This window comes from Filicampus tigris, chromosome 20 (genome assembly GCF_054856515.1).
Source record: "Filicampus tigris isolate MCC_2025a chromosome 20, RoL_Ftig_1.0, whole genome shotgun sequence".
In the NCBI taxonomy this organism is placed as follows: Eukaryota; Metazoa; Chordata; class Actinopteri; order Syngnathiformes; family Syngnathidae; genus Filicampus; species Filicampus tigris.
In genome coordinates, this window is record NC_141236.1 from 6,511,701 (window position 1) to 6,536,040 (window position 24,340).

General features: G+C 40.5%; 1 protein-coding gene across 6 annotated transcripts in view; it reads right to left on the reverse strand.

The window, feature by feature from the left end:
* Positions 1-5,306: 5,306 nt before the first annotated feature.
* The window catches only part of rngtt (RNA guanylyltransferase and 5'-phosphatase), an 89,290-nt gene continuing 70,256 nt past the window's right edge, over positions 5,307-24,340 (reverse strand). For 5 of the 6 annotated variants that reach the window (XM_086019789.1, XM_086019790.1, XM_086019791.1 and 2 more), the window contains 2 exons: positions 21,514-21,637; positions 18,201-19,404 (listed from right to left, as the gene is read on the reverse strand). In XM_086019789.1, the coding sequence (XP_085875915.1) occupies positions 19,238-19,404; positions 21,514-21,637 (291 nt within the window). In that variant the 3' untranslated portion in view covers positions 18,201-19,237. Of the gene's footprint in view, positions 10,516-17,262; positions 17,400-18,200; positions 19,405-21,513; positions 21,638-24,340 lie in introns of those variants that run through there. The other variant, XM_086019788.1, reaches the window with a different exon arrangement.

A 24,340-nucleotide genomic window follows, 5' to 3' on the forward strand; every position in this document is an offset into this window, starting at 1 on the left:
TTCAGGTGAAGTCTAACTCTGTGTGGAGGCGGGCTAGACTGATGCACGCAAAATGGCGGTTAAAAAAAAGGGTGTTTTGCGCTGTTGTGGGTGTGAACACAGCCAACTTGATTCGGCGCCGATCGAACAGGCTTCTGTCATTCCCTTTAAAGGCAGCGAACGAGAGACGCAGTCCTTTAGATGTCGAAAGAAGAAATTGATGAGACAAAGTGCGTTTAAACTACGAGTAGTTGGATGCGAAAAGTCCCCTAATAAAAGTCATTCCCATCTGCGGTTGAGTACATAAGCAGGCTTGGCCACTATTTGTGAAAATACAAATGCAAAAGAAAGAAAGTTGCTTGCTTGTACGAATGACAAGCCCAGCCACAGCACAAATTGTTTTATCATTATTTCACGAAAGCCATTCCTTTAAAAAGCTCTATCACAAACAACCAGAGCAATCGGTCATTTTAAGGTGTTTACATGCGTTTCAAAAATGAATTGATTTTCATGTTGTCTGTGATCTCCTGACATCCATCTTGTCCAACATCAGCACTGCTAAACAGCTTTTGTTCAAGGATAACAAAGAGCACAGCCCACAAAACACTACTCCATCTCCCTACATTTACATCAGTCACTAACTACCCCAAGTGGCAGCCGTCAGCAATCAATTCCATTGATCTCTTGGCGGCCAATCAGATAAAACTAGACTTGGATTGAGTTTCCCGTGGAGGCTGCATAAATCACTTCATCAGCCCTTGCAATCATGTGGTAGTTACAGTCCTTGTCCGCTTTTTTTTCGAGAGCGACAAAGCTCAAATAGTGAAGTTATTTAGGGCCCTGTAAAGTGAAAATAAACGTTTGCACAATTGCAACTTTGCCAATTTAGAAGATAAAAGATTCAAATTTGCGAAAACCCGAGCCCTTGTTTCTGCGCTAGCCGCTGTGGGCGTGTCCGCTGAATACAGCTATTACGACCGGGAAAATAGATGCAACCTTTAGCAACGTCCTTTAGCCTACACATAATTACATGTTTGAGCCTCGAAAATATACCTGCTTAAAATCCCTGAGATATATATCCCATTGGGTCGTCGCAGGGCTTTTCACACCGGGACGAGAGGCGCTAGCCACCAGCGAGATTGTGAGCTAATAGGCTTTCGGGGCTTGACTCAATTGGCGGAGGGCTCATCTGCGTCATCATCTCCTTGCTTGAAATAACGACACAGAAGAATAATTGTGGCATCCAGGGAAGATGCATTTTTAGGGTTTAGGCATACCTGGCTAGCTATTAGCTAACTACATCCTCCCCCTTCATCTCGTCATTCTTCCCGAACGAAGAAGTGTCCAGCTAACAACACAAATACGTCCCTTACTGTAGACAGCATCTTATTTTAGTTTTAACCGTGACAGAAGTCTGCACTTTTCTAGAGTGTGAGTCTAGTTGCCAAGTGAGAAGAATCCATCCCGCCTTTGAAACTTTTTCGAAGAACAATGCAGCAGTTGCTTTAGTTCTCAGTAAATGCATTCTGGCAACCAATTTAAATGTTGCCCATCAAAGGGCCTTCTGGGTCAACGCGAGTCTACTTGAACCCAGAGAAAAACAACCCATTCAGCCTCGCGTTCCTCCGAAGGGAACTTTGTCTGCCATCTCTCAGCGCGAGTAATTTCTCTGCCTCCTCATCCGTGCTTGTTTTCCTCCCTCTGCTTTCCCCGGGAAGACGACGGCGTCCATTTCCATTTCCTATACGCGCCTTCTCCTCCGAGAGCGACTCGTCGCCGCAGTCCACCGCAACATTGTGAGTGCGCTGAATAGCTTTAGAACTTCAAGGTTTCTTATTGCATTGAAGCAAGCCTGGCCATTCATGTGCAAGTTAAATTAATGGCAGAGTTTTATACTGACAATACTGCCATGATATTACTTTTTGGGGGTCAAAAATTGAACCCAGGACTGTGAGGCAGATGTGGTAACCACTAGTCTACCGTGCTGATGAAAAGTTCTTTGTCGTGTGGCCCTAACACTCTTCTGTCGACTTTGTCTATGAACTTCTTGGAAGTGAGGCGTGCAATGCCGATTTCAATAAAGCATTTAAGTTACAAATATGATTCCACGATAAGGAGTTAAAAGGTTAAGTGATTTTTAAACTTCCTTGCACACACTTTTTGACTCTCGCAGAGACTAAAATAAGGTCTCTGACCAGAAAAAAAAGGTCACACAGAGAAAATTGCTTTTCCTCCCTTTTCTGTGAGTTCAATTTTGAGTTAGGGCATGTTTGGTGAATAAGAAATTTTGGGGATGAGCGTGAGAGGTTTTTGGTGGTTGGTGGTTTTTGGAGTGAGAGTTTTTCGCTTTTTACTACTTCCGAGATTTGGAGATACATAGCTGGCAATACTCAGTCATTGTCACCTTACTGTTTGAAATCACCTAGGGTGAGGGGGGAGAGGGGAGGTGTTAGAAGGCACCACCCTGCTGGGAGCGAGGCAGGTGGCAAGGATGTCCTGGTATTGCGCGTCCTACGTGAGGTGCGAGACCAGGGCGGCCGACCTTGCAGAGAGGCCCGGAAGTGCAAAAGGACGGGCTGTTCCATCTGGGCTGGAATTCATTAAGTCACATCTCTCACAATAGCAGCAAGGGGGGACACAATGTTATTGTCCACTGTTATAAGATGCTATAAAATTGTATAGTCAGCTGGATTTTTATTTGAAAAAACAAGCCCATGGGTAAGCGATATACCGGGGAAAGTACAGTACTTTTTCTGACTGTGTCTGATGTGCTTTTTATGTGCCCGTTTTTGTTGTACTTAATCTTCAGACTACAAGGTTGTAAATTGCACTTAAAACACAAATGCTTCCTGGTTTATTATTTTTAACTATATAGTTACTGCAGCAATGTACATCACCACAATTACTTGTTTTTTTTTCCAAACATGTCTGCTTGGTCTTTTGTTGGGAAACAATCTAGTGTATAAAATAATTAGCATAGGCCAGCCGGACCCACATGACGAGGGCCTTGTTTCCCGAATTTGGCACCCTGTGAAATTTTTTGGGGGGCCCTAATGGAGCCCTAATGCCACAAATACTAAAAATACTATTCTCTACTGCCCCTGAAGACGGTCATCACTTTTCTCCGCTTTAATGACGCCTCTTGAAACACTATCAATGTTATATTAAAGCTATGGTTGTTTTTTTTCCAAAAGTCACACTTAAATTTTCAGCTATTTATAACCTTACATAGAATTCAAATCCTTAAATGTCATTTTAACAACAGTAATTTGTCTTCAATGTTGTTTTTTTTCCCTTTAATTTTCTCAAGCTGCCTCAGAACTATACTATTAAAATGACAAACTACAGGCTGAAGGATTGGGAGGCAAAATGTTTTCTATGCATGAAATTCTTAATAGAACTGCTGCTCTGTATTAATTATGAAAAACATAATCAAAACCGCACCGGATACTGCAAAGTTGTGTATATGTATCGTAATATGCAGATCTTACGCAGATATTAATATTAAAAGGGACATAGTATCTAAAGTTGACTTTTTAATGGCTCTCTGCGATGCCTGTCCACTCATCAAGGGTGAAATTAAATAACTCCAAAAAACGGTCAATAGGTAAAAATGTAAGCAAGGCATCGTGTACTGTTATATAACAGTGGGGCTAGTTTACATAATAACCGCACCCTCACTGAGTTTCTCCACCCGTGATTGGGCAGCTAGGCTCCTCGATCTGTCATTGTCAAGAAATGCCAGAGTATGGCGGAAGGACTACACGGTAACACTTTCATGTCAAAGACAAAAGGTAAGCAGCTTTAAAAAAAAAGTGTACCGGTAGTTTGGCAGCTCAATGATGAAAAGCTGGAGGCATACAATCAAATGTTTATGGGCGCTCGTTTTATGGGGTGGTGGGGATATGGGAAATTAGCCAGTGGCGGCTTTGCGCAAGCGCCATTAATTTGCAACCTGGACGTGGAGGGGACAACATCTGCTCTGGAGGGAGTCTCATGGTCTAATAACACCACAAAAAGTTTCTAGGTTTGCAGCGTATTGCTTTAAACAAAAGAGAACAAAAAAAAATCAGTAGACGGGTTGGAAAAGTTGCGAAAAATAGCACCCCCTCCGGTTGATATAGTAACAAAGGGCCTACTTGGCAATTGCATGTGACAGAATAGCCCCCCTATAACTCTGATGACAACGGTAAAAAAAACCTCTTTATCCTTTGTGTAATTTGAAGAATGTCACATGGTCATTTTATGTCAAATGGAAATTTAGGAAAACATTGAAATAAAAATTGTGATGTTTCCTCAAGATAGACTGAATAACTTTAATCTCATAACAGAAAGCCAATTGTCTGTTACAGCTATATTGACTCCTTGCCCGATACGGTATGTAGAGTACCTTTCGGAAATACGTCGCTTAATTATGCATGGGTGTCCTATCTTCTAATGCATGCAGTAATTTCACCTCGTTAGCAGACCTAATTTGTTTCATCTTGTATTTGTAATGTGCTACAGGCCTAAATGGCACAACCTGGTGTCTACGCGGGTATTAAATGGAGCGTCGGCACTGTTTGTCAGTCAGTTCCTTGTCAATACATGATGTCAATACATAATTCGAGCGGGGTTGTAACATTTCGTCCCAATCTGTCGTCACAAATTCCTGCCAAACGACAACGCGTGGACCGACCGGCTGCGCGTACCTGACCGTCTGTGAAGTGCAACCATCCCAACCCTCCACTGAATTGGCACGACGGCCTTAGATATGCCGTTGGCATGACAACCACAGAGGGATCTAAATGACACAGCCAAGGTTGAGCACAATCAAAAGCAGAAGAATGTCATTTCTTCCACAGAGAAGCGCACCAAAAAAAAGAAAGCGGCCAATAACAACATGTTCCGAGCCAATTATCACAGGGAGATGCGGATAGGTGCGAGGAAGCCGCCTCTTGTCTGCACAACACGTGAAAACTCCACATCAGCAAACACTTTGACGACTCAGGGGTGCAGGCATGAAGAAAACCAACGTGAGGACACGGCGTTCAAAGGGAAAAAAGGTGTGGAAAACAGTTAACATCTGCTACACCGAGCACTTTTGAAGCTCTGGCGTCATGGCAACAACATCCACTTTGAACGAGGGGTTGCTACGGCATCCTACCTAATAGCTGGCCTCCTCGTCGCACACATATATATAGATATATATATAGATATATATAGATATATATATATATACACACATACATATATATGTGTATATATATAGATATATATAAAATCTATCTATCAATCTATATGTATGTATCTATATCTCTATATATGTATATGTATATATGTATATATATATATATATATAAATATATATACATACACATATATCCCTACCTTCCTTCCCTCCTACCCACCCACATAGCAACTTAGCTAAAAACTTTCTTTCCTACCCATCTACCTTCTACATACCTTCCAACCAACTTACCTACTGAAGTAGGCAGGTATTTTTCCCCACCTAAATGCCGCCTGCCACTCTCATTCTCAGTGCTGCAATGTTCTACGTGCACATTAGCCTCCGCACTGGCATGTGTCTTTGGGTCCGACTTAAATAGTGATCAGGATTTCCCGCTGCGATGCAGAAATGATGGACAGACGCGGATTTGTGCGTTTTGTGCAATGTGTCACATACTAGAACATTCACACGCTGTACTTGTACATTCACACATTCGGATGGCTCTAAATAAAGACAGACAAGCCCATCATCACAGTCTGTAGCCAGCCCATTTTATGTGCTCTCTAGATTGCTTCCATTCATTTTTCAACTTATTCTTTCTCTATAACTTCCATGACTAAATTATGCACAGGAAAATCCTTCCGCATCAGATTTGTGTTGAAAACCTGCATTAGTTTAAGACCAAAATGTATTTTCTCTATTCTCATAAAATTCTGCATTTTTAATCATTTGAATGCGACTGTTTTTGCTGCGGCGCCCCAGATCCCCGTGAACAGTAATTAAAATCTTTCTCCTCTGCATCTCATCATAGAAAAAAAAAATTAAAAAAACTTGAATGTGGCTGCTGCAGAAAGGAAGTGTGCCTTTTGTCAATTATATCGGGGCGTCGAGATGCAAAGTGCATACTAATGTCAGCTTGGGAGAGTTTTACCTCTGCTCTGTTTGCAGAGCAGACTCCAGGTGAACACACAGTCTTAACTTTAAAGCTCTTATGCATCTAATTGTGATTCATATCAGTTACCCCAAGTGTAACATTCTCTCTAAAGTTGATAACTGTCTGCTTCCTTCAACTTCGCTGTTATATTATGTGTGGCTTTCCTAATATTTTAGCTGGGGTTCACTTTTGTAACAACAGACGGCTTATGAGTGAAGAACCCACAAGGCGACATTTGCGCTCAGACCAAAGCCAAAATGCTTGGTAGTTACAGTCTGTTAGTTTGGCAAAATGTTTTTTCTAATTAACATTCTAATGTAGATAACCTAAATGAATATGGTTGGAACGGTAATGCTGTACTCATGCTTGATCAAAGCTATTATTCAGAAGGAAGTAGTTAACAAAGCTGACATTCCCCTTTTAATTTGTGCTCCTAAAACTCCATAAACGCTTGTTATTAGCGCAGCTCCCTCTGCAACTACAAAGGGCAAGTGCATGTAAATGCTTCATTACTACTTGATGAATAACAAACTACCCGGCTGAAGTATCCAATTTGCTTACCAGTCTTAACTGAACAAAGAGAAAGCTTGAGACTTAAATGTCTAGGATTTGGAATGATCTCGATGGGCAGTTAGCTTGGTAGGTAGGTAGCAAGGTTGGTCGGACAGTAGGTAGGTAAGAAAGTAGCAAGGGTGGTGGGTAGGGCGCTTAGTCGTAGGTAGGAAGAAAGGCAGGTAGGAAAGCAGCTTGGCCGGTCGGGCATTTGGTTGGTCAGGGAACTCGTTGGGTGGGAAGGTACGTTGGTACAGTAGGAAGGATCTTTCTTATCAAGACGGTGGACGAGTGGTTAGCACAGTCTATTTTGAGGCACGTTTTCCCCATGTACAGTCCTTGTGGGTTTTCTCCTGGTGCTCCGGTTTCCTCCCTCGGCTAAAAATACGTATGATTTATTTCCAGTTGACTAAGATCACAATTCGGTCCTCGGGCGACATAGTTACTTCCCGCTGTTCCACAATGTACACATGACCGAATAAAGTACCTTTCACTTTAAGGAAGATAAGTAGGACGTAAGGTAGGTCAGTTGGTAGGAAAATAGGTAGGAAGTAAGACAGGTTGGTATGTAGTAGCAAGGGAAGTTGGAAGGAAATTTAGGTTGAGTAGTGAGTAGGAAAGAAGAACATTTTGTAGGTAAGTAGTTATTTGGATATGTACGAGGTAGGTAAATACAGTGGATATAAAGTCGACACCCCTGTGGATATGCCAGGGTTTTGTGACATTAAAAAATTCGACCAAGATAAATCATTTGAAAACGTTTTCACCATTCATGTAACCAACAATGTCTTGAAAACAACTGAAAGTTTCACACTTGAACAGAAACGCAAGCTATACAGCGGTGGAAGAATACATGCCGAATCCTGGGCAATGCTAGATCATGTCTGGTTTTCGAACGCAATTTACGGGTAATGTTGAGGTTGTTGTTTAGTTTACTGGAAGAAGAAGCTGGAAAAGGGCGGAAAGGTTGTCATCTCCCCCTCCTTGTCTTAATATATGCATGGAAACTTTGGCAAACTTTTGATGGCTGAGGAGGAGGAGGAGGTGTGACAGAATTGACAAGGCCGCATGCTGAAAGGTGCTTATTTGTGCACACTAAATGGAAAACAAAGAGGAAAGCATTACGGCATCAGGAAAGATAAGGTTTGAATGCTTCAGGGTAGCATCATTTTTGTGCACTATTTGGACATTTCCAAGAGTGAATATTCATATTAGCCTTAAGTGTTGGGATGCATACGAACGGAAGGCCAGCATTTATAGTGCATCACCAACAAAGCGTTAAAAAACAAAATGAACATTGCTTTTATGCAATCTCAATAGTCCAATTGTTTGAATCCCTGATGCGATTTGATGTCCTTGATTTAATGTCCTGATGCGATTTAATTGATGGGAGGAAATTTCGTAATGTCTGCTTTCTACGCCAATGTCACAATGACGAGAAGCACGTTAGCTGGAGCAGTTGTGCCATAGGATGTCTGTCAGTGAATGAGTTAATATGTTCATCCAGATTAAACTATAAATGGCGACAATGTGAAAGAAAACAAAAGTTTAAATTAACATTAATAGGCTGAGCGGGCCAGGGACAAAAAGTAGTATGGATTTCAGCCAAACATGAACTTTTGGCATATGCATGACCTTTAATCTAAAGAGGCATGCATTATTCATGGTGAAATTAAGCAAAATGTTAAGTTATTCCATCCTCGTTGCTTTATGCAGTATTTTGGCCATAATGTTTTTATGATGTCTTTCTTTTTATGTTCCGAATCCACTCAGGATGCAAACAACAGTGACAATGTGAAACGAAATTAAAATGTCCTTGAACAACAACTGTTTTGGTCTCTGTGTGCCCATAAGGAATAATACATACACTGTAATGACACATCGGTCACACTATTAGGCGGTTGTACTCATGACGTTTGTAAAAGCAGAATTATTTGTTACTGCTCTCGTACATTCGATTTTGTCCGTGTGCCTAATGCTGGGGCTATGAGTGTAAACAGTATGTAAAAACGCTGGTGAAGGAAAAAAGGAAAAAGAACTGAAGCAGAAAGACCCCGTGGAGCTCAAATTACTTGTTCTCCTAGCCTCAAAAAAGCATGTTATTTGCTTTTCCCTCATCCTATCACATCAATTACACACTCCCTCTCACATTAACTTGATGTTCTGCTTTTGGATTTTCAGGGGGGAAAAAACAGTTCCTAACAACAGATGCGGCGCAATATCCTCCATTTATTTGCATTCCACAGATCAAGCCTTTTGAGTCAAAATTGTCCGAAAGTATAATCTGAGGCCAGATAATATTTTAGAAAGAGATTTTTTTGGGGGGAAAAAAAACTACTGCTAAGACAACACAGTACAGCCGGGGTAATTTAGGTTCATTTTGCTTGTCGTGTCTGACCATCTGTCTTGAAAAAATGACCTTCTGGACGACAATCGAAGTCTCACTCCACTCAAACAAACGTGTTGCTGCCTCTGAGGTTCTTTACACAACAAAGCTTAATGCACTCACCTCACGTCTGACCACGTCTCATGGAGGGCATCTCTGTCCCTCACGGCCAAGGTTATCATAGTTAACGGAAACTAACAAAATAATTAAAACAAAATTGAGGGGAAAAAAAAAAACCATCTTCGTTAATGAAATAAAATAACTGAAAATGCTTTTTTAAAAAAATGAAAACTAACTGAAACTACATCTTGCATTGACTAAATAAAACTAACTACAATTAGAGCAAATATTTCCTTTGTTTTCATCTTTGTAAATTAATATCATGCATGAGCTAGTGATCAATTTTAAATGAATTTATTTCGGTATTGCTGTACATTAGTCCTGAAGAAGGAGGGTCAAATAATTGTTTGAGAATTGTAGTTAACTTTCTTCCCCCACACTTAGCGACCTTTCTTTTTTTTTTTTTTTTTAAATCTTTACTCGACAACTACATCATATATTAAAAAACTAATGCTAAAACTAATAAAAACTAAACTAAATGAAGCATTTTCGAAAAAACAAGAAGAAAATACTCTAAAACTAATGAAAACTAACTGGATTTAAAAATCAAAAGTAAATCAAAACTAACTATTATAACTCTACTCAGGGCACCATACTGGGGCCCATGGTGTTTCTTGCTCTCAGTCATGTGAGCCATCTTTAATCATTTGTACAGTGCATTCCATTGCAAAATGTTGGTTGATGGGAAAAAAAATCTTGAGAATTTATACGATATCCTACTAGTGCACTGAACAGTACTAGTACTCTCTTTGTCTTCACTAGTAAGACAATTTAGCACACTAGTACAACGAGTAGGGCACACTAGTAGAACAATTACATGTTACTAGTGAGGTAAAACTACTAGATGACATTTGCGCTCCATAAGTAGTACAATTAAGTCATGCAGATCGGTGAGCTTGCACTTCGGGGTGAAAAAATATGAATTGCTCGAAAATAACTTCATTTCGTGGAAGCCGTATTTGAAGGAAATATGTTGGGGTTTTTTCTTGGTCTGGGCAGTAAAATTTCCCTTGAACTAGAGTTCTTCATCTGTGTAATCTTCAATTACTCATCATTTGTTCTCTGTTTTTGTCTTGTTCGAGACTGCGGCAATCAATAAAAACAGGTCTCTAAAAAAAACAAAAAAACGAAAACCAAAAAAAAAAAAAAAAACACAGCTGCATCGACGAGGCAAAGCCCTCACGGCGAAATGAAGCCCAGCATTTCCCGGCTCACCGTTGTGTATCAAAGAGCCCGCCGATGACTCCAGGCCGTGTCATTAGTGTGTCTGGAAGCCGCGGAGAGGCTGGCCTGACAGAAATCAAACGCGTCCCCGTGGAGGAGAACAGCGTGAACCTGTAAAAAAAAAAAAAAAAAGTTCTGCGCCGACATTAGTGGCACTTTGAGCCAAGTGGACTGGCGAGTGACATTAGAAAAGAAGGGGGAATAAAATTCAAAATATAGCACTGTGCGCAACCGTAGCAGTTCCACTCTTCTCTGCAGTGCAATAAATAAAGAAAATTAAAAAAAAATGAACATTCTTCCACTGGGCAAATACAAAGATGAGAGTATTGAGGACCTCATTAGCATGACTTTGGGGATCTCACATTATTATGGCATGGATTTAAATGAAGCACCTTTGTCACATATTCAATATTCTTTCTCGGTAGGAATTCGCCTGTAGCTTAGTATCACACAATAGGTTTTTATGATTTAGTAATGATGTTTAAAACATTTGAGGACAGCTCAGATCATTTTTTTGGTTTGGAGGGGGGAGCACTTCAGCCAACCTGAATTCTGCTTTGATATGAGAATCATTAAAATACAGACAAGGACTCATTTGATACAAAACAGGATGTCGGCGCCATTGTTCTCCCTTCCATGATGTGCCCATTTTTAGCCATTCTATTATCTCTAATGGCTCTAATGACAAACAGGGCGAATTGCTGCCTTGAATGAAAAGCACTTTCACCGAGGGGGAGGAGGCTTTTTATATTCGGACCGAGCGGTAAAACCTGACCTTGAGTGCAGATGCTACTACACCATACGTATGGCAGACATCTTATGGAGCAGCTCTCAATTTGATGAACAACTCTAACACCGCTTTAACATCCCTGCACACAGGGTGAGAGAACAAAATGTGAACCTTGTCCAATTGAATTGTCAAAGGGAGTTCAGACCATTCAAATCACAATTTACACCCATTGCAAACTGCAATGTTTATGTCTCTGCTTGGGATTAGTTTTGCAATTTCACTACACATTTTATTGTTATAGCATTTGTTCCGGCTGCGGGCATGTCTGATGACTTCAACGCGTAGATTTCAACCATTCTTAACAGAAAGACGCTTGTTTGGAATAACTCATCCACCAGGCATTAAAAAAACAACAACTTAACGACAGAAATAGATTGTTTTTTTGTCAACAAAAGAGATGCTTTTAACAGGCAAATCAAATCTTTTTTTTTTTTTTTTTTTTAAATCAACAAGTCTGTGGGTTTTCCAATTTCATCTTATTTCAGCATTAGTTTGTCCAATTTTTTTATGGTAACAGAAACACACCTGCTAAGTTAACTGGTTGCACACTTTAAGGTATTTTTCACCACACAGGCTAAACAAGAAAAAAAAGAGGTGTGGCTTGTTTTTTGTGTCTTTGTTATTGACTGCTGGTGAAAAGTATTTTCACGATCTGTATTCTGGTGGACGCCTCATGTCCTCCTTTTCCACATCTTTTCTCACTGCTAAATAACACCACGTTACACACCAAAGCTTCATCGCTGTCTTTTAGAATGACACACAAAAACAAAGTAAGACAATCGTTGTGCGGCCTTCTAAGATTCTTATAATAATTTTAAACAGAAGCCTGAAAAACAAAAAAAATATTCAATTGTCTAGAAAGCAATTTGTGCATCACCTTAAGTTAATTGCAGATGTGTTAATGCACATTAAAAATGATCCTGTGTTTATTTGAGACTTGTATTAGGAAAAGAGAGCAAAAAAAAGGTTCTACAAAACTAATTACGTTTCGATTTCCTGGCTTGGTGCTCAATGTTCCTTTCCTAATCTAACGTCAGAGAAGAATCAAAGTGTGTTAAAAGGCATGACTGGCATGGAAAAAGCTCCTATTTCCCTGATGCCCATGGCCAAAGGATGGACAAATTGTATTTTTCTTGGCATGTCCTCAAGAGCTTGACCTGCATGTTTGAAAGTTTCATTGCTAAAACTCATTTTTCTGTTCAATCTGCAAACAAGGTCCGACAAGTAAATACAGACATTTCTATTCTTCAATTTTCACCTCTAAGTCCTTCATAAGACGGCAAATGGAATAATTACGAGAGGCAGCGGGTTATTTACTGCGACTGGCTGTGTTGAGACAACACAACCACAAAGGGGAGTTTTTATGGAAACATTGGTTCAGACAAGTCGGCGAGTAGGCTGCAAAAAAAACAAACTCTACAATTGTTGCTTGAAAAGCAAGTTGTACTTGGCATTTGCATCAAACAGAACTGCCCACCAAAACAGAGCGACTTGAACCAGAGTCTGGCACGTGGAAGTTAAGTGTGCTGTAATTTATTATCGGGAATTGAACATCTAGGAACTGTTTTAAGTTGTGGAAAAAAAACCCACTTCTGTCTACTTTGGAACATTGCCTGTACGGTTATTAAAAGCTTCTATGATGGTGAATGTTTCTGTTGTTTCCTTGGGGAAAAATGGATTTGAAAATGAGAGGTCGGCGGTGATGTGGAATGGATTGTTTTTGACCTTTGAGGTTACAGTGGATTTCATTTTGACACCGCACACCAGTGGTATCAAACTTGTTTTCATTGCCAGTCACGTATCGCAGTTATTGTTGCCCTCGAGGAGTCGGACAAGATGATGAAACAGAGTACAGTCAATGTAATTTAAAATGGAGCTGCAACAGCTTGAATCTTTTACTTTTAGGAAAGTGAAACAATTGTTTGTCTTCTTTTTTGGAAATGAAGAATTCATATATATGCAACAGTAAAATGTTGAACAGTCGTAATTATATTGCAAAAAAACCCCCAAAAAACAATAATGGCATCTGGTATGACTTTGGCGCCATCTAAAGAACCCAAGAAAGCTGTTGAAAGTAGTGTCAGTATTTTATTTACTTTTTTTAACATACGACTGCTACCCAGAAGCTGAGCTGTGCTGGCTAGTTTTTAAACGGCAAGCCTTTACAGCTTCTCAAAGAAGATGAGATTTGTCTCATGTCAACTTTTCTCGCGAAACATTAGCCATTCATCTATTATGTGTTTTCGTTGGACCGATGGCGCGAACCAATGGTCACAGCCGTGCCGTTTTCCCAAGCGCAGCGAGGTATGGCCACACGGCACCGTTAACTTTCTGGCGTTTTGATGTGACACTTTCTCAAGAAAAATGTTGTGGTACTGCTTTCCGAGGAACGTTCATTTCATTTTCTAGGAGCTTTACACCATGAATAAAAAAAGCCCCCCCTTCATCACTGTCACCAAAATCCAATGAGATGAAATCAGTCCCCTCTTTGCTTGAGTGGCTACAGATCTGCATCTTGAAAGCAGAAAGGAATAATTGAATTTGTCTTTGCCTTAAAGGCCCCCAACTATATTTGTCATGTAATTTACTTTTAAGCTACTGTAGTAAATACAAATCAACAGCTGTAAACATGCAAAGACATAGCCAGCAGTACACGTTTTGAAATAAACATTCTCGTCTCAAGCAAACCACTCCTATTTTTACACACTCTCAAAATATATTGTTTGAAAAAAAAAAGGTTGCTCTGACGTAAATGACTATATTTATGTAGAAGGTCAACATACTTGTTACTCAATTTCAATGTCTCTTTAAAGCGGAGGTCAACCCAAACTTTGTCTATTTTTTCCAAGAATATGTTCCCAGCAGGTCCACTAGTTGAAACACGGCATTCTGATTAATTTTGCGTTTGTGGAATATAAATCAAGCAGCAAAATACACTCGTTTTAGCCATCTCTGGGGGCGGCCATTTTGTCTTCTGTCGACCGAAAATGACATCACAACTGCTCCCAACGACCAATCGCGGCTGATCTGTTCTCTGAATCTGAGCCGTGATTGGTCGTTGTGAGCAGTTGTGATGTCATTTTCAGTCGACAGAAGACAAAATGGCCGCCTCCAGAAATATCTAAAAACGAGTAGATTAACACTTATTCTACAAATGCAATATTCATCAGAATGCCCTGTTTCAACTAGTGGGCTTGCATAGAATATATTCTTGAAAATAATATGTTTGCGTTGACTTCCGCTTTAATGTTTTATTTTACTGTGCAGTGTGACCAACTCCTAGCTCCAAACTGGCACCCTATTAATCAACTTTAAATCACATTAGAGATATGTTTGCTGCACGCCCACCTTCGAGTTTGGCGCGAGGCAATTTGTTTGCACCCTGTGGGCAAGTGGAGAGTGAAAACCGTAACAACAACAAAATGCTATTCAGGCTTTTTCTTTACTCCATTAACTTGCGTGCGGGTAAGAATGATTGTTCCATACAATCCATATTGTTTGGGGGAAACGTGCTATAAATTACTTTGCATCTTTGTTCTCCAAATAATATCGGGCATTTAACTTGTGAATTGTTTACAATCAATTTAGTCCCGTGACAGCTTGGATTTGTGGCCTACCTGGACTGTTTCTACAATTACTTTTACAGGCGTGCAGTTATAATTAATAGAAGCAAAAGCCCACAGCTACAAGAATGAGAACTCTCGAAATGAAAATTGCAATTTTTACTGCTGTGCAGCCACTGTGAAATTAAATGTTTGAAGATGTCTTCATGACGTTAATAGCTTAGTTTTATCTTGATTAAAAACATTCAGGAAAAATGCCTGTCAATAAATGAAGTCTACATATTGCACATGCTTAAATTGATTGACTATTGCTGTTAAAAAAAAAAAAAAACACCTCCGTGATGATGGTTGACTTCCATTTTGTTCCTATTTAAACATCAGATTTTCATGATTTCATGATTGAGTAATGTAAAGTTGATTAATTTCCAGTTAATTTCTTGAAAGATCAAACCTGGCATCATAAAATCAATTAATGGTTACCTAATTGATTATCTATGAAATCTCTCACAACACCATGGCACCTTGCTTGGGAATCGCTGGCCGACCACCCCCACCATTTTGTGTCGCATTAATTGGAAAAAGTGCAGTCCAAACAGAACATTAACATATCCATGGAAACAATGCCGCAAATGATGGTGACGAGCCACAAACCGCCACCTCCTAATTGCCCCCCACCTCCTCCCTTTCTACGGAGACATCAGTGGCATTATCACAGTTGCCCTCAAATGGGACTGTGAGGAGCAATATGTGATAATAGATTTGCGGCGCCATGGATCCGTGACAAAAGCCTGGAAAAATGTGTGCAATTAAAGCCGATTAATCGGTTCAAACGCTGCTGACATCTTATCGCAGCAAAACGTGTTATTTCAAGCCACCTGATAAAAGGACAGAAAGCCCTATTGCATTGAGAGATGACTACCAATGACTGCTTGGCCATCTTTGCCCCCTGACTAGCAACACATGAATACCTCATTGAGCATGCAGATAACAATGCAGCAAGAACGGCTCGCGATGATTTAAGATCAGCTTCCCGGGCTGAGCCTCATAATGTCGACGGCACCACCTGCGCTCGCAGGTTTACGCGTTCACATCACAGTCCTCGCCTCGTGCACTCCCAGGGACTCGCAGTCGGTGAGAACACTATGCGTTATTAATGCTACCGATTCTGCTTCTCCCTTGTTTATGTTTGCTTCGCAGCCTTGGAAGAACCCTCGCGCTTTAGCACGAGATGTACGCCCAAGCTCTTAGAAAGTGGGGATTTTTTTTTTCCCCAAGTGAGAGGGAATAAACCATGCAAGCCTTGGTTGGCATCATGTTAGAAAAGAATTGAAGTTAACGGAAGTACGGTATAACCTCCAAAGCATGATTTTGGGTGACTTCCAAGTTGTTCCTCAATAAAAGAACAGAAAGTTAGCAAAATTGAATTCATTGAATTCATTATATTTTTTTAAAATACATTGTACATGTTTGAAGATAATTGCTGAGTCAAAGAGGAAAAATGATCTAGTATTCAATTGTGGAGAATAGGCATGGTCTGATTACCGGTTTACCAGGTTTGACAAATGTTTTGAATGACCACAAATATTGTCTGTAATCTGTAAAAACATTTTAGAGTTGTAATTTTTAATACCATAATATTTTTTGCTCACGGTTATCATACCATAAGCGTTAAATTACTATTTTTTTTTATTGGGGACTAAAACAGGGACTAGTGACGCTCTACGGATCCTGGAATGAGTGGTCTCCGAGCACGTACACTTAAAAAAAACTTTGAGTGTCTTGACGTCAGCGATTATTCGGTGCAATTGCAACGTGCAGTTGATTGATGACAGTTAATCAACCTCGCAAATACAGCTTCCCTTCATATAGTATTCTGGTGTGGTCGCTTTAGAGTGCCTCGTTGTCAGCCATGAGTGCGTGCAGGTCATGCAGAGAAAGATGGACGAGCAAGGAGCAGGGAAAATTTGATTAAAAATGTAATTTGCCCCGGGGCCTCTGGCTGGTGTGTGCTTTAGAGTGCCTTGTTGTCTCAGTGTGTTGTTTGGGGCATATTTTTTTCCCTCCCACATTGAAGTTTGATGTTCAACTGTAAAGTGCAGCGGATACTCTAGTTGAGGATATTCCGAGAGTGCAGCGATGCATCATCACCGCAAGAAGGTGAACGAGACTTTGATGAGAGTCAGCCAGCTTCCGAGTGCAGCCTGGAAGGGGGCAGAGCACCTCGCGGGTGCAACTCATCCATCTCCGCTATTACAACAAGAGTCGCCTCTGGCACCCGCAGGCAGGGCCTTAAAACAGTTGATTTGTTCCAGCCTCCTATATGCTACACTCCACCGACTTACATTCACTCGATCCTCCACACTGCGTGACTAAACCCAGCAGCGTCACCCTTGTCTCAAAATAAACACAATCTGCTCCCCAAAAGCCAAAAAAATAACATCACTTTTCACATTGAAATAGGAATCTTTTTCAGAACTTAATCAACTACATCAGGTAGCCTCCTACCTCACTTCTTGTTCAGACAGAGCTGAAATGCAGCGTGAGAGCTGACGAGTAAATCAGCTCCCTGGGTGACAGTGCACACACTCCAACGATCAACAGAGTAATAATGCTTCTTGCAACACATGAGCCACTTTGAGGATCTGGATAAGGAAGGAAGGAGACATTAAGGAGCGATCAACAGGTTATTCATTCAGCAGAGCACACTATCGATAAAATTCGACAAAACATTTCCAACTAGTATGCTACAAAAGTCTAAATCAGTTTATTTCCCGTACTGCCCTCATATTTACGGTGTTTCACTTGATTGTTTTACATCCTAGCCTAGAAGTATTTTTCATAAAATGTTCATTGTAATTATGACTTCACTACTGCATTAGTGTACAAGTTCGGGTGACATGCTGCTCAGTCGTAAAAATGAGAAAATGATATAATTTAATCGCAAGAATAGAGACCTGGAAAAACAAATTGATCACAGTTAGAGTTACTTTCATAACATCTTTTTGCAATTACATGAAAATGAACTATGATAAATTCAGACCTGACTTGGAAAAGTGCGATGGAATGTAATTGGAGGTTCTACAATGAACATATGTAATACTGCTTTCAGTAAGGTTGCAAAGCAAAAAAAAAAATGTACGTAAAAACGGAGCGCAGTACTTCATTGCAACCAGCAGAAGCGCTGTTCAGTCAGTCTCTGACAATTTCCTGTCTAAAGAGGGAAACATAACATCTGCTTTGGGAGGTTGCGCTACATCAATTTTATGGCACAACTCATCCGGGTAGATTTATTCCGCTTACGACAACACTTCTGGCTACATTAACATTCTTTGTGACAACATATTCCAACTCAGTTCAGAAGTCATGATTGTAAGCCCACGACGTCCATCTTAATAGAATGCTCCAATCGAAAAACAAACAAAAATACATAAGAGACAAAAGTCTTTTTCAGTAACAGCAGCAATTTACTTCCTCTCCACAAAGCATCATGGGATGTGTCTTACAAAACTGAAGACGTCATTTCCATTACACCAAAATCAAAGACAGACTACAATTTACTTTAAAGTATTTTCATTCAAATCCGTCATGACTTACCACACAAAAAATGTACATTATCATTACAATGTCCTGTGCTGTGCATCTCATCGCCACAATTGCACTTTACAAAAGATAGAGACAACAGTTAAATAAGGCAAAAATCGATGTGTCATGTAACAAAGGGAAAAAAATGCTCTAGTCAAATTGATGGACAACTGTTTTACATTGCAGGGAACAAATACAAAAATAATGTATTATAGAAATCACAAATGGTCAAATGTATCTTCCAACCTTCTCACAGTAGTATTATAAGTCGGTGTCAACTGAGAAAACGCCATTTGAGATTTAAAATGACCAAAATAAAAGAGTATTCTCTTGTTTTGGGATTCTTTTGGGAGCAGATTGATTATCCACTTGTCCTGTCTGTTTGTGACGCGTGTGTCATCACTGTGTTACATCCCCGCCCATCTGTGTAGCCTTTAAATCTACAGATGGGCTTCGTTTGGACAACTTGGAGGGGTCACATCCAAGCCAGATCTGTTTCATGCGCCTTTCTTTTCGTCTGAAAAAGCAAAGCCTTATAGTTGCAAAAACAAAGTGACATCTAGAAGGTGCTTCTTTTTTTTTTTTTTTTTTAATATGAAATTTCAACAGGATATGAAGATTTGCTGATGATGGTGATACAAATAGGCAATACCGACTCCAATAGCTCACACTCAAACGCAGCATGATGTTTTTCCGCTTTGTTTATTTGAATAAGACACCGGCAATTAGAGCTACAAATAATATAACAAGGTCAATTTAAATGTAGTGACGTGGACAGGTTGGTGGGTGGATATGGACGCCGTAAAATATGAATTTCCATTAGGCAGAGGTGGCTGGTGATAAGAATGGACAGAGGCTGTAGAAAAGTCCAGACTGGCCCAGCCTGGTTCACTCGAGTCTATTGGATGGACCGGTTCGGTCTCTTCGGAGGGGGAGGGGGCATTAACTCAGAGTCCGGGTCTGTTTGGTGTTTGCGGGTCTGGGCTTGGACTGCTTGAGGACAACGGTCCACGTACTCCAACAAGATTTTCTTGGTGACGGGTTCCTGGATGCTTTTACATACCGCTGGGAAAAGACAAGGGATGGGAATGATAACCGTCAAGGAGTGGCGACAGGAAATTCTTGCTGAAGACGCGTGGGAGGTATTCTTAACTCATTCACCGAAGTTGATGTTTATATTTGTTTACTGCCACAGATTTGTGTGATTATATACACAAACTGTATACGCCAAGTACGTTTTTCCACAGGTTGTTTGGAAGAGGGTCTCTCTCGCCCGGCTTGTTTGTGAAAGTCAGGTTTGTAAACCACTAGAATGATTAAAGTAGAATTCAACCCAAAAATATTCTTGACACGAATATTTTCTATGTAGCCCCACTAGTTTGAACACAGCATTCTGATTAATATTCCGTTTGTGGAATATGAGTTAAGTAGTACAATCCACCCCTTTTTGTCCATTTTGTCACTTGCTATCGATTGAAAATGACATCACAGTTGCGCAAAGCTCAGGAAACAACCAATCATGGCTCAGATTCAAGAAACAGGTGAGACGTGATTGGTTGCTACCTGAGCCCTGAGCTACTGTGATGTTATTTTCAGGCGACAGCAGGTGACAAAATGGCCGCCCCTGAGATGGCTAAAAAGGCCGTGGATTTTGCTGCTCCACTCATATTCCACAGATGCAATATTAATCAAAAAGCCATGTTTTGATTAGTGGAGGTGCATAGAACATATTATTGGAAAGAACATTTTTGAATTGACTTTCGCTTTAACTATAAAAGCCACTGACATTGAACTCATGCCATATGTTGAATCAGCGGCACTTTAATAGCCACCTAGACATTTTTTTCATCAAAAACTCTTTCAGTCTTTTTGTTTTACAATTTGAGGCGTCACAAAAGCAAAAGACATTTGATTCACAGTTTTGCTTGACATGTTTCTTTTCACAAAAGCTTTAAGGTCAGAAACCGGCGCTTTTAGTGAAACCAACCCATGTTCTACTGCTGATTAAAGGATAGAAACAAACGTTTTTAGATCTAAAACGGCTGGCAGTGAATGATTTGAAGAGGCGTATACCAATGGGAGCAAGGATTACAATGACTGACAGATGAGCATTTAGCCCTCATCTAAAGCTCTTCTCTGGGATGGTGTCCAGTTGTCTTTCGGAGTAACGAGAGGTTGGAGAATTAACTTATTTCACTCCCTCTCACAAAAAGCAGCAAAAGCACACAAAAAAAAACATACAAGGGGTAATGTTTACCACTTGATTCTGACCCAAGGACTAAACACGCGCAGTGAAATGGAACACAACCATATGAAGTCCCACTGCTGCCATACGGAATGGTTGAAATTAAAATGAATGGATCAAATATTGGTATATGGACAACGGCAAAAGAGGCGCAGTATAACATTGTCAGTACAACTCTTTCATGACAAGTCGTGTACACTTTGCTAATGAGTGTCAATACTAACAAAGAGGGTGATCAACAGCGAGCCAATAAAGCTGCGGCAAAGGAATTTAGGGTGATTCAACATGCCTAAAAAGGTCAAAATGGTCCATGAATGCATGAAAAACTAATTTGGAGTGGAAAGCCTGACAAAGACGTTTAAAGTAGTCGCAGCTAAATAAATGCTCTATTGTAATGGTCTGCCAATGATAACATGAAGTGGGCAGCAGCAGCAGCCCTATCGGTCTAGTCTTGAGATAAAAGCTGCTTTTGCCTACAGGTCCTCACACATCAGCACACCAGGCAGCCTGAAGACATAAAGCTCAATAAGTCCTACTTTCGTATCCTCTTCAATCAAGTCCTTCCTTAAATGTATTTTCTATTGCTTACGCTTATTGTGTCAGTGGGTACAGGCATGTGTAAAAGGGTGAAGTCAGCAATTTTATTTTTAGTGTTGGATGAATTGGAGGGGAGTTGACTGTGAATGTGGACTCATTACGCCACTGCTGAGCTTTGGCAATAAACATTCAAGAAAGGAAAGAGACTATTCAAATTGTTCAGGGAAACTAAAATAAACATTGTTCAACAACAATAATGCGGACGCGATCCGATTGATTGTGTCGATACACGAACTTGCCAAACTGATTCAGACTTACCTTGAGTGCTCTCTTAGTTGCTGTTTAACAGCTGCTAGCAAACAAGCCTTCATCTGGGAACAAAGAAGACTCACCCATGGCTGTGTCGTAGGAGTTTGGGAAGCTCTTGTCTATCCTCTGCCTCATGAACACCCAGCTGTTGTTGGCGAAGGTGCACTCGATGATCTTGTTGTCGTACAGTTTGAGCTCTTTCGTGGCCTGCGTATACAACAGATGACACAGCTGCCTTTTATTATCACAGGTCAGGGAGGACAATGGCGGAATACTCTCGTTATGATTGCCCATTATACTTATTAGCCCACGATTGGATTCTATAAGAGTGAGATCCATCTGGCTTTGCGGACAAGGCATCATCTGAATGCAATAAATGTAATTCACTAACTGCAATGACCGTGGTGTTAAAAACACATTAAATATCCATTAACGTTCAACATTATATTGGCGCGGGCAACCGCTATTCAACTTTGAGAAACTGAGTGCCAGTTCTGCAAAGATAGTACTGTACTCGTCTAGTTCAAAACGTTAAAGTTATTCAACTTTTACATTTGCAAAACAAAATTTACTAATAAGAAACGTCCATTATTTACAGTATAGGATAACTTTTTTCAAGATATGTACTCTTTTTAGATAGGCGGTACAGAGAGTGGATGGATGGAATTTCTAACAAGGGCTCATCACAGAAATACATCACCTATAGTAATGAAAGCTACAGACTGGCGCCACTTCTTACATTTGCACCCAGCGACTAAGTGAGCCTCGATCAGAGTGGAACCTTTTCATTACTTGAGGAACTAGACACGTTTCGATGAAATGCAAACGTGTTTTAAAAACAACTGCAATTACTGTTATCCATCACATTTTGTCACAAGTCACAACTGCATCGCTTAAGCAATCTCTGAAGCTGTGTAAGGAAATACCCCGCAACAGGCACTGTCACAAGCTCAACTACGATGACAGAGTTGGCCACCTCCATGAAAGCATCTGCCCACCTCCATGAAGGTCAAACACTCCGACGCAGAAAAACAACATCCAGTCAGTTGCCTGGCTACACGAAGCAATTGTGTGAAGGCGAGATGGTATCTGCCCGACCAGCTGAGCAGAACTAAACTCTAAAGCAATGCCAATGACATCCACCCGTAAATTCATGAGAGGATGCAAGACAAAATTTCACATAATTTGCCTTTTTTTTTTTTTTTTTTTTTTTTTTTTTTTTTTTTTAGCGTCACCTCAAGCTAGAATCACAATGGCTCCCATGATCCATTTCATCCATTTGAAACAGACTCCGTCATTATCAATGCCGCCTGTCGTGTCTTATCTCCCTTTGACTACCTTATCTCTCCCGTGCTTAACATAGAACTGGGTTATAATATTTGAAAGGTGTCAGTTTATGATACCTCTTCATCCAGCTTGATCAACCCAACCACAAATGAAGCTATTGTAATATAGAGGCTGTCTTGCCATGTCGGGATTTTGCTCAGTTTTTGCGAGACAATCTTTAAGGCTTAATCAAACAAAACAGACTTCTCCGTTGCGGCGCCTTTTAATGCAGGGGGATAAAACAACAAACAAACAACAGATGAGGTCTCGATGATTTGCCGCTCAGAGCTGTGATCGAGATCACTGACTGACTTCCTCATATTTGATATGGACAGGATCAGTTTGACACCTGAACAGCAAAGCACGGCCATTTCACCTTAAATTGTAGGCGAAAAACACTTTTGATGGCACACTAACACCAAATAACTACAAAGGTCCTCTTTATCTTCGCCATGGTGACCAACCATCACCTACTTGTAAAACTGTCTCGTGCACAAAGGGAACGCAACGGCAACAAAGACCATCGAACAGCATGTTGTCAACAGTGAACATTGACATTCAGCAAAGGTCAGGCGAGGAAAATCAGCCAAGAAAGCAATGGAGTTTGGCAGGATCCTAGAATTGTACATGAGGGCTTCATCCTTCCTGGAGTGTGGGGCATCTGGGCTGACAGCGGGGGCACCACGATTATCACACAGGAAGCAAGAAAAAGTGTGAGGGAGGAAGATGGCGAACACGAGCCACAGAGCCAAGTTCCATCAAGTGCAGTTCGGTAATACAAATTAACAAGCCTTAAGAGTAGGTCACATACTGTATGATTACATGCACGATTAGCGAGTTAGCGCGACAGCTTGTGTTATGGTGTCTGAGCGTTTTATTTGCAAAGGAGGAAACTAGACACGTTCATCCGTTTTATAGAAATAAGGTAGTTGGCCACAAACATGATTTCTGTAATCCGATCAGAGTTCGGATTAAAATTATGATCAGATGCATTGTTGTCATGGACACTAAAATATTGATCTGATCAGGACTTGGGTGTTCATGCATCAAACTTTCGATCGGAAAAAAATATTTTGACATGCCTGACCAACTAAACCGGAAGTTGTCGTAGTAGTAGAAGAAGAAGAAGCCGTAGCCATTTCCGTGTCAACAAAACATCGCTCCGTCCATTTCTACTTCTAACGTTAGCGTTATTTCACATAGTTTTCCCATTTGCGCTGGTACCTCGAGTTAACACTTCCTCAAGGAGCTGCAAATGTACCAGTTCAGCCTTACGCCAGCCAGGTCTTTTGCTCGCTCTGCTACCGGGAATAACAGAAACGCATATACTGACGTCACAGACATGCACGGTAAACACGGTATGTTCCGAAATTTCGGAGTAAGTGTTTTCATGCGCCGGTCGGATTAGCAATCGACATAAACCACCTCTCTCGTTTGGAATAAAATCTTAATCAGAATTTGATTGATTGGGTCGGAATATTCTGGACAGGATGTGTACATGAAGCATTTTTATTCCGATCAGGCATTGAATCCAAATAAATGTGTCCATGTAAACGTAGTCAGTGTTACATCCCTCTACGTTTT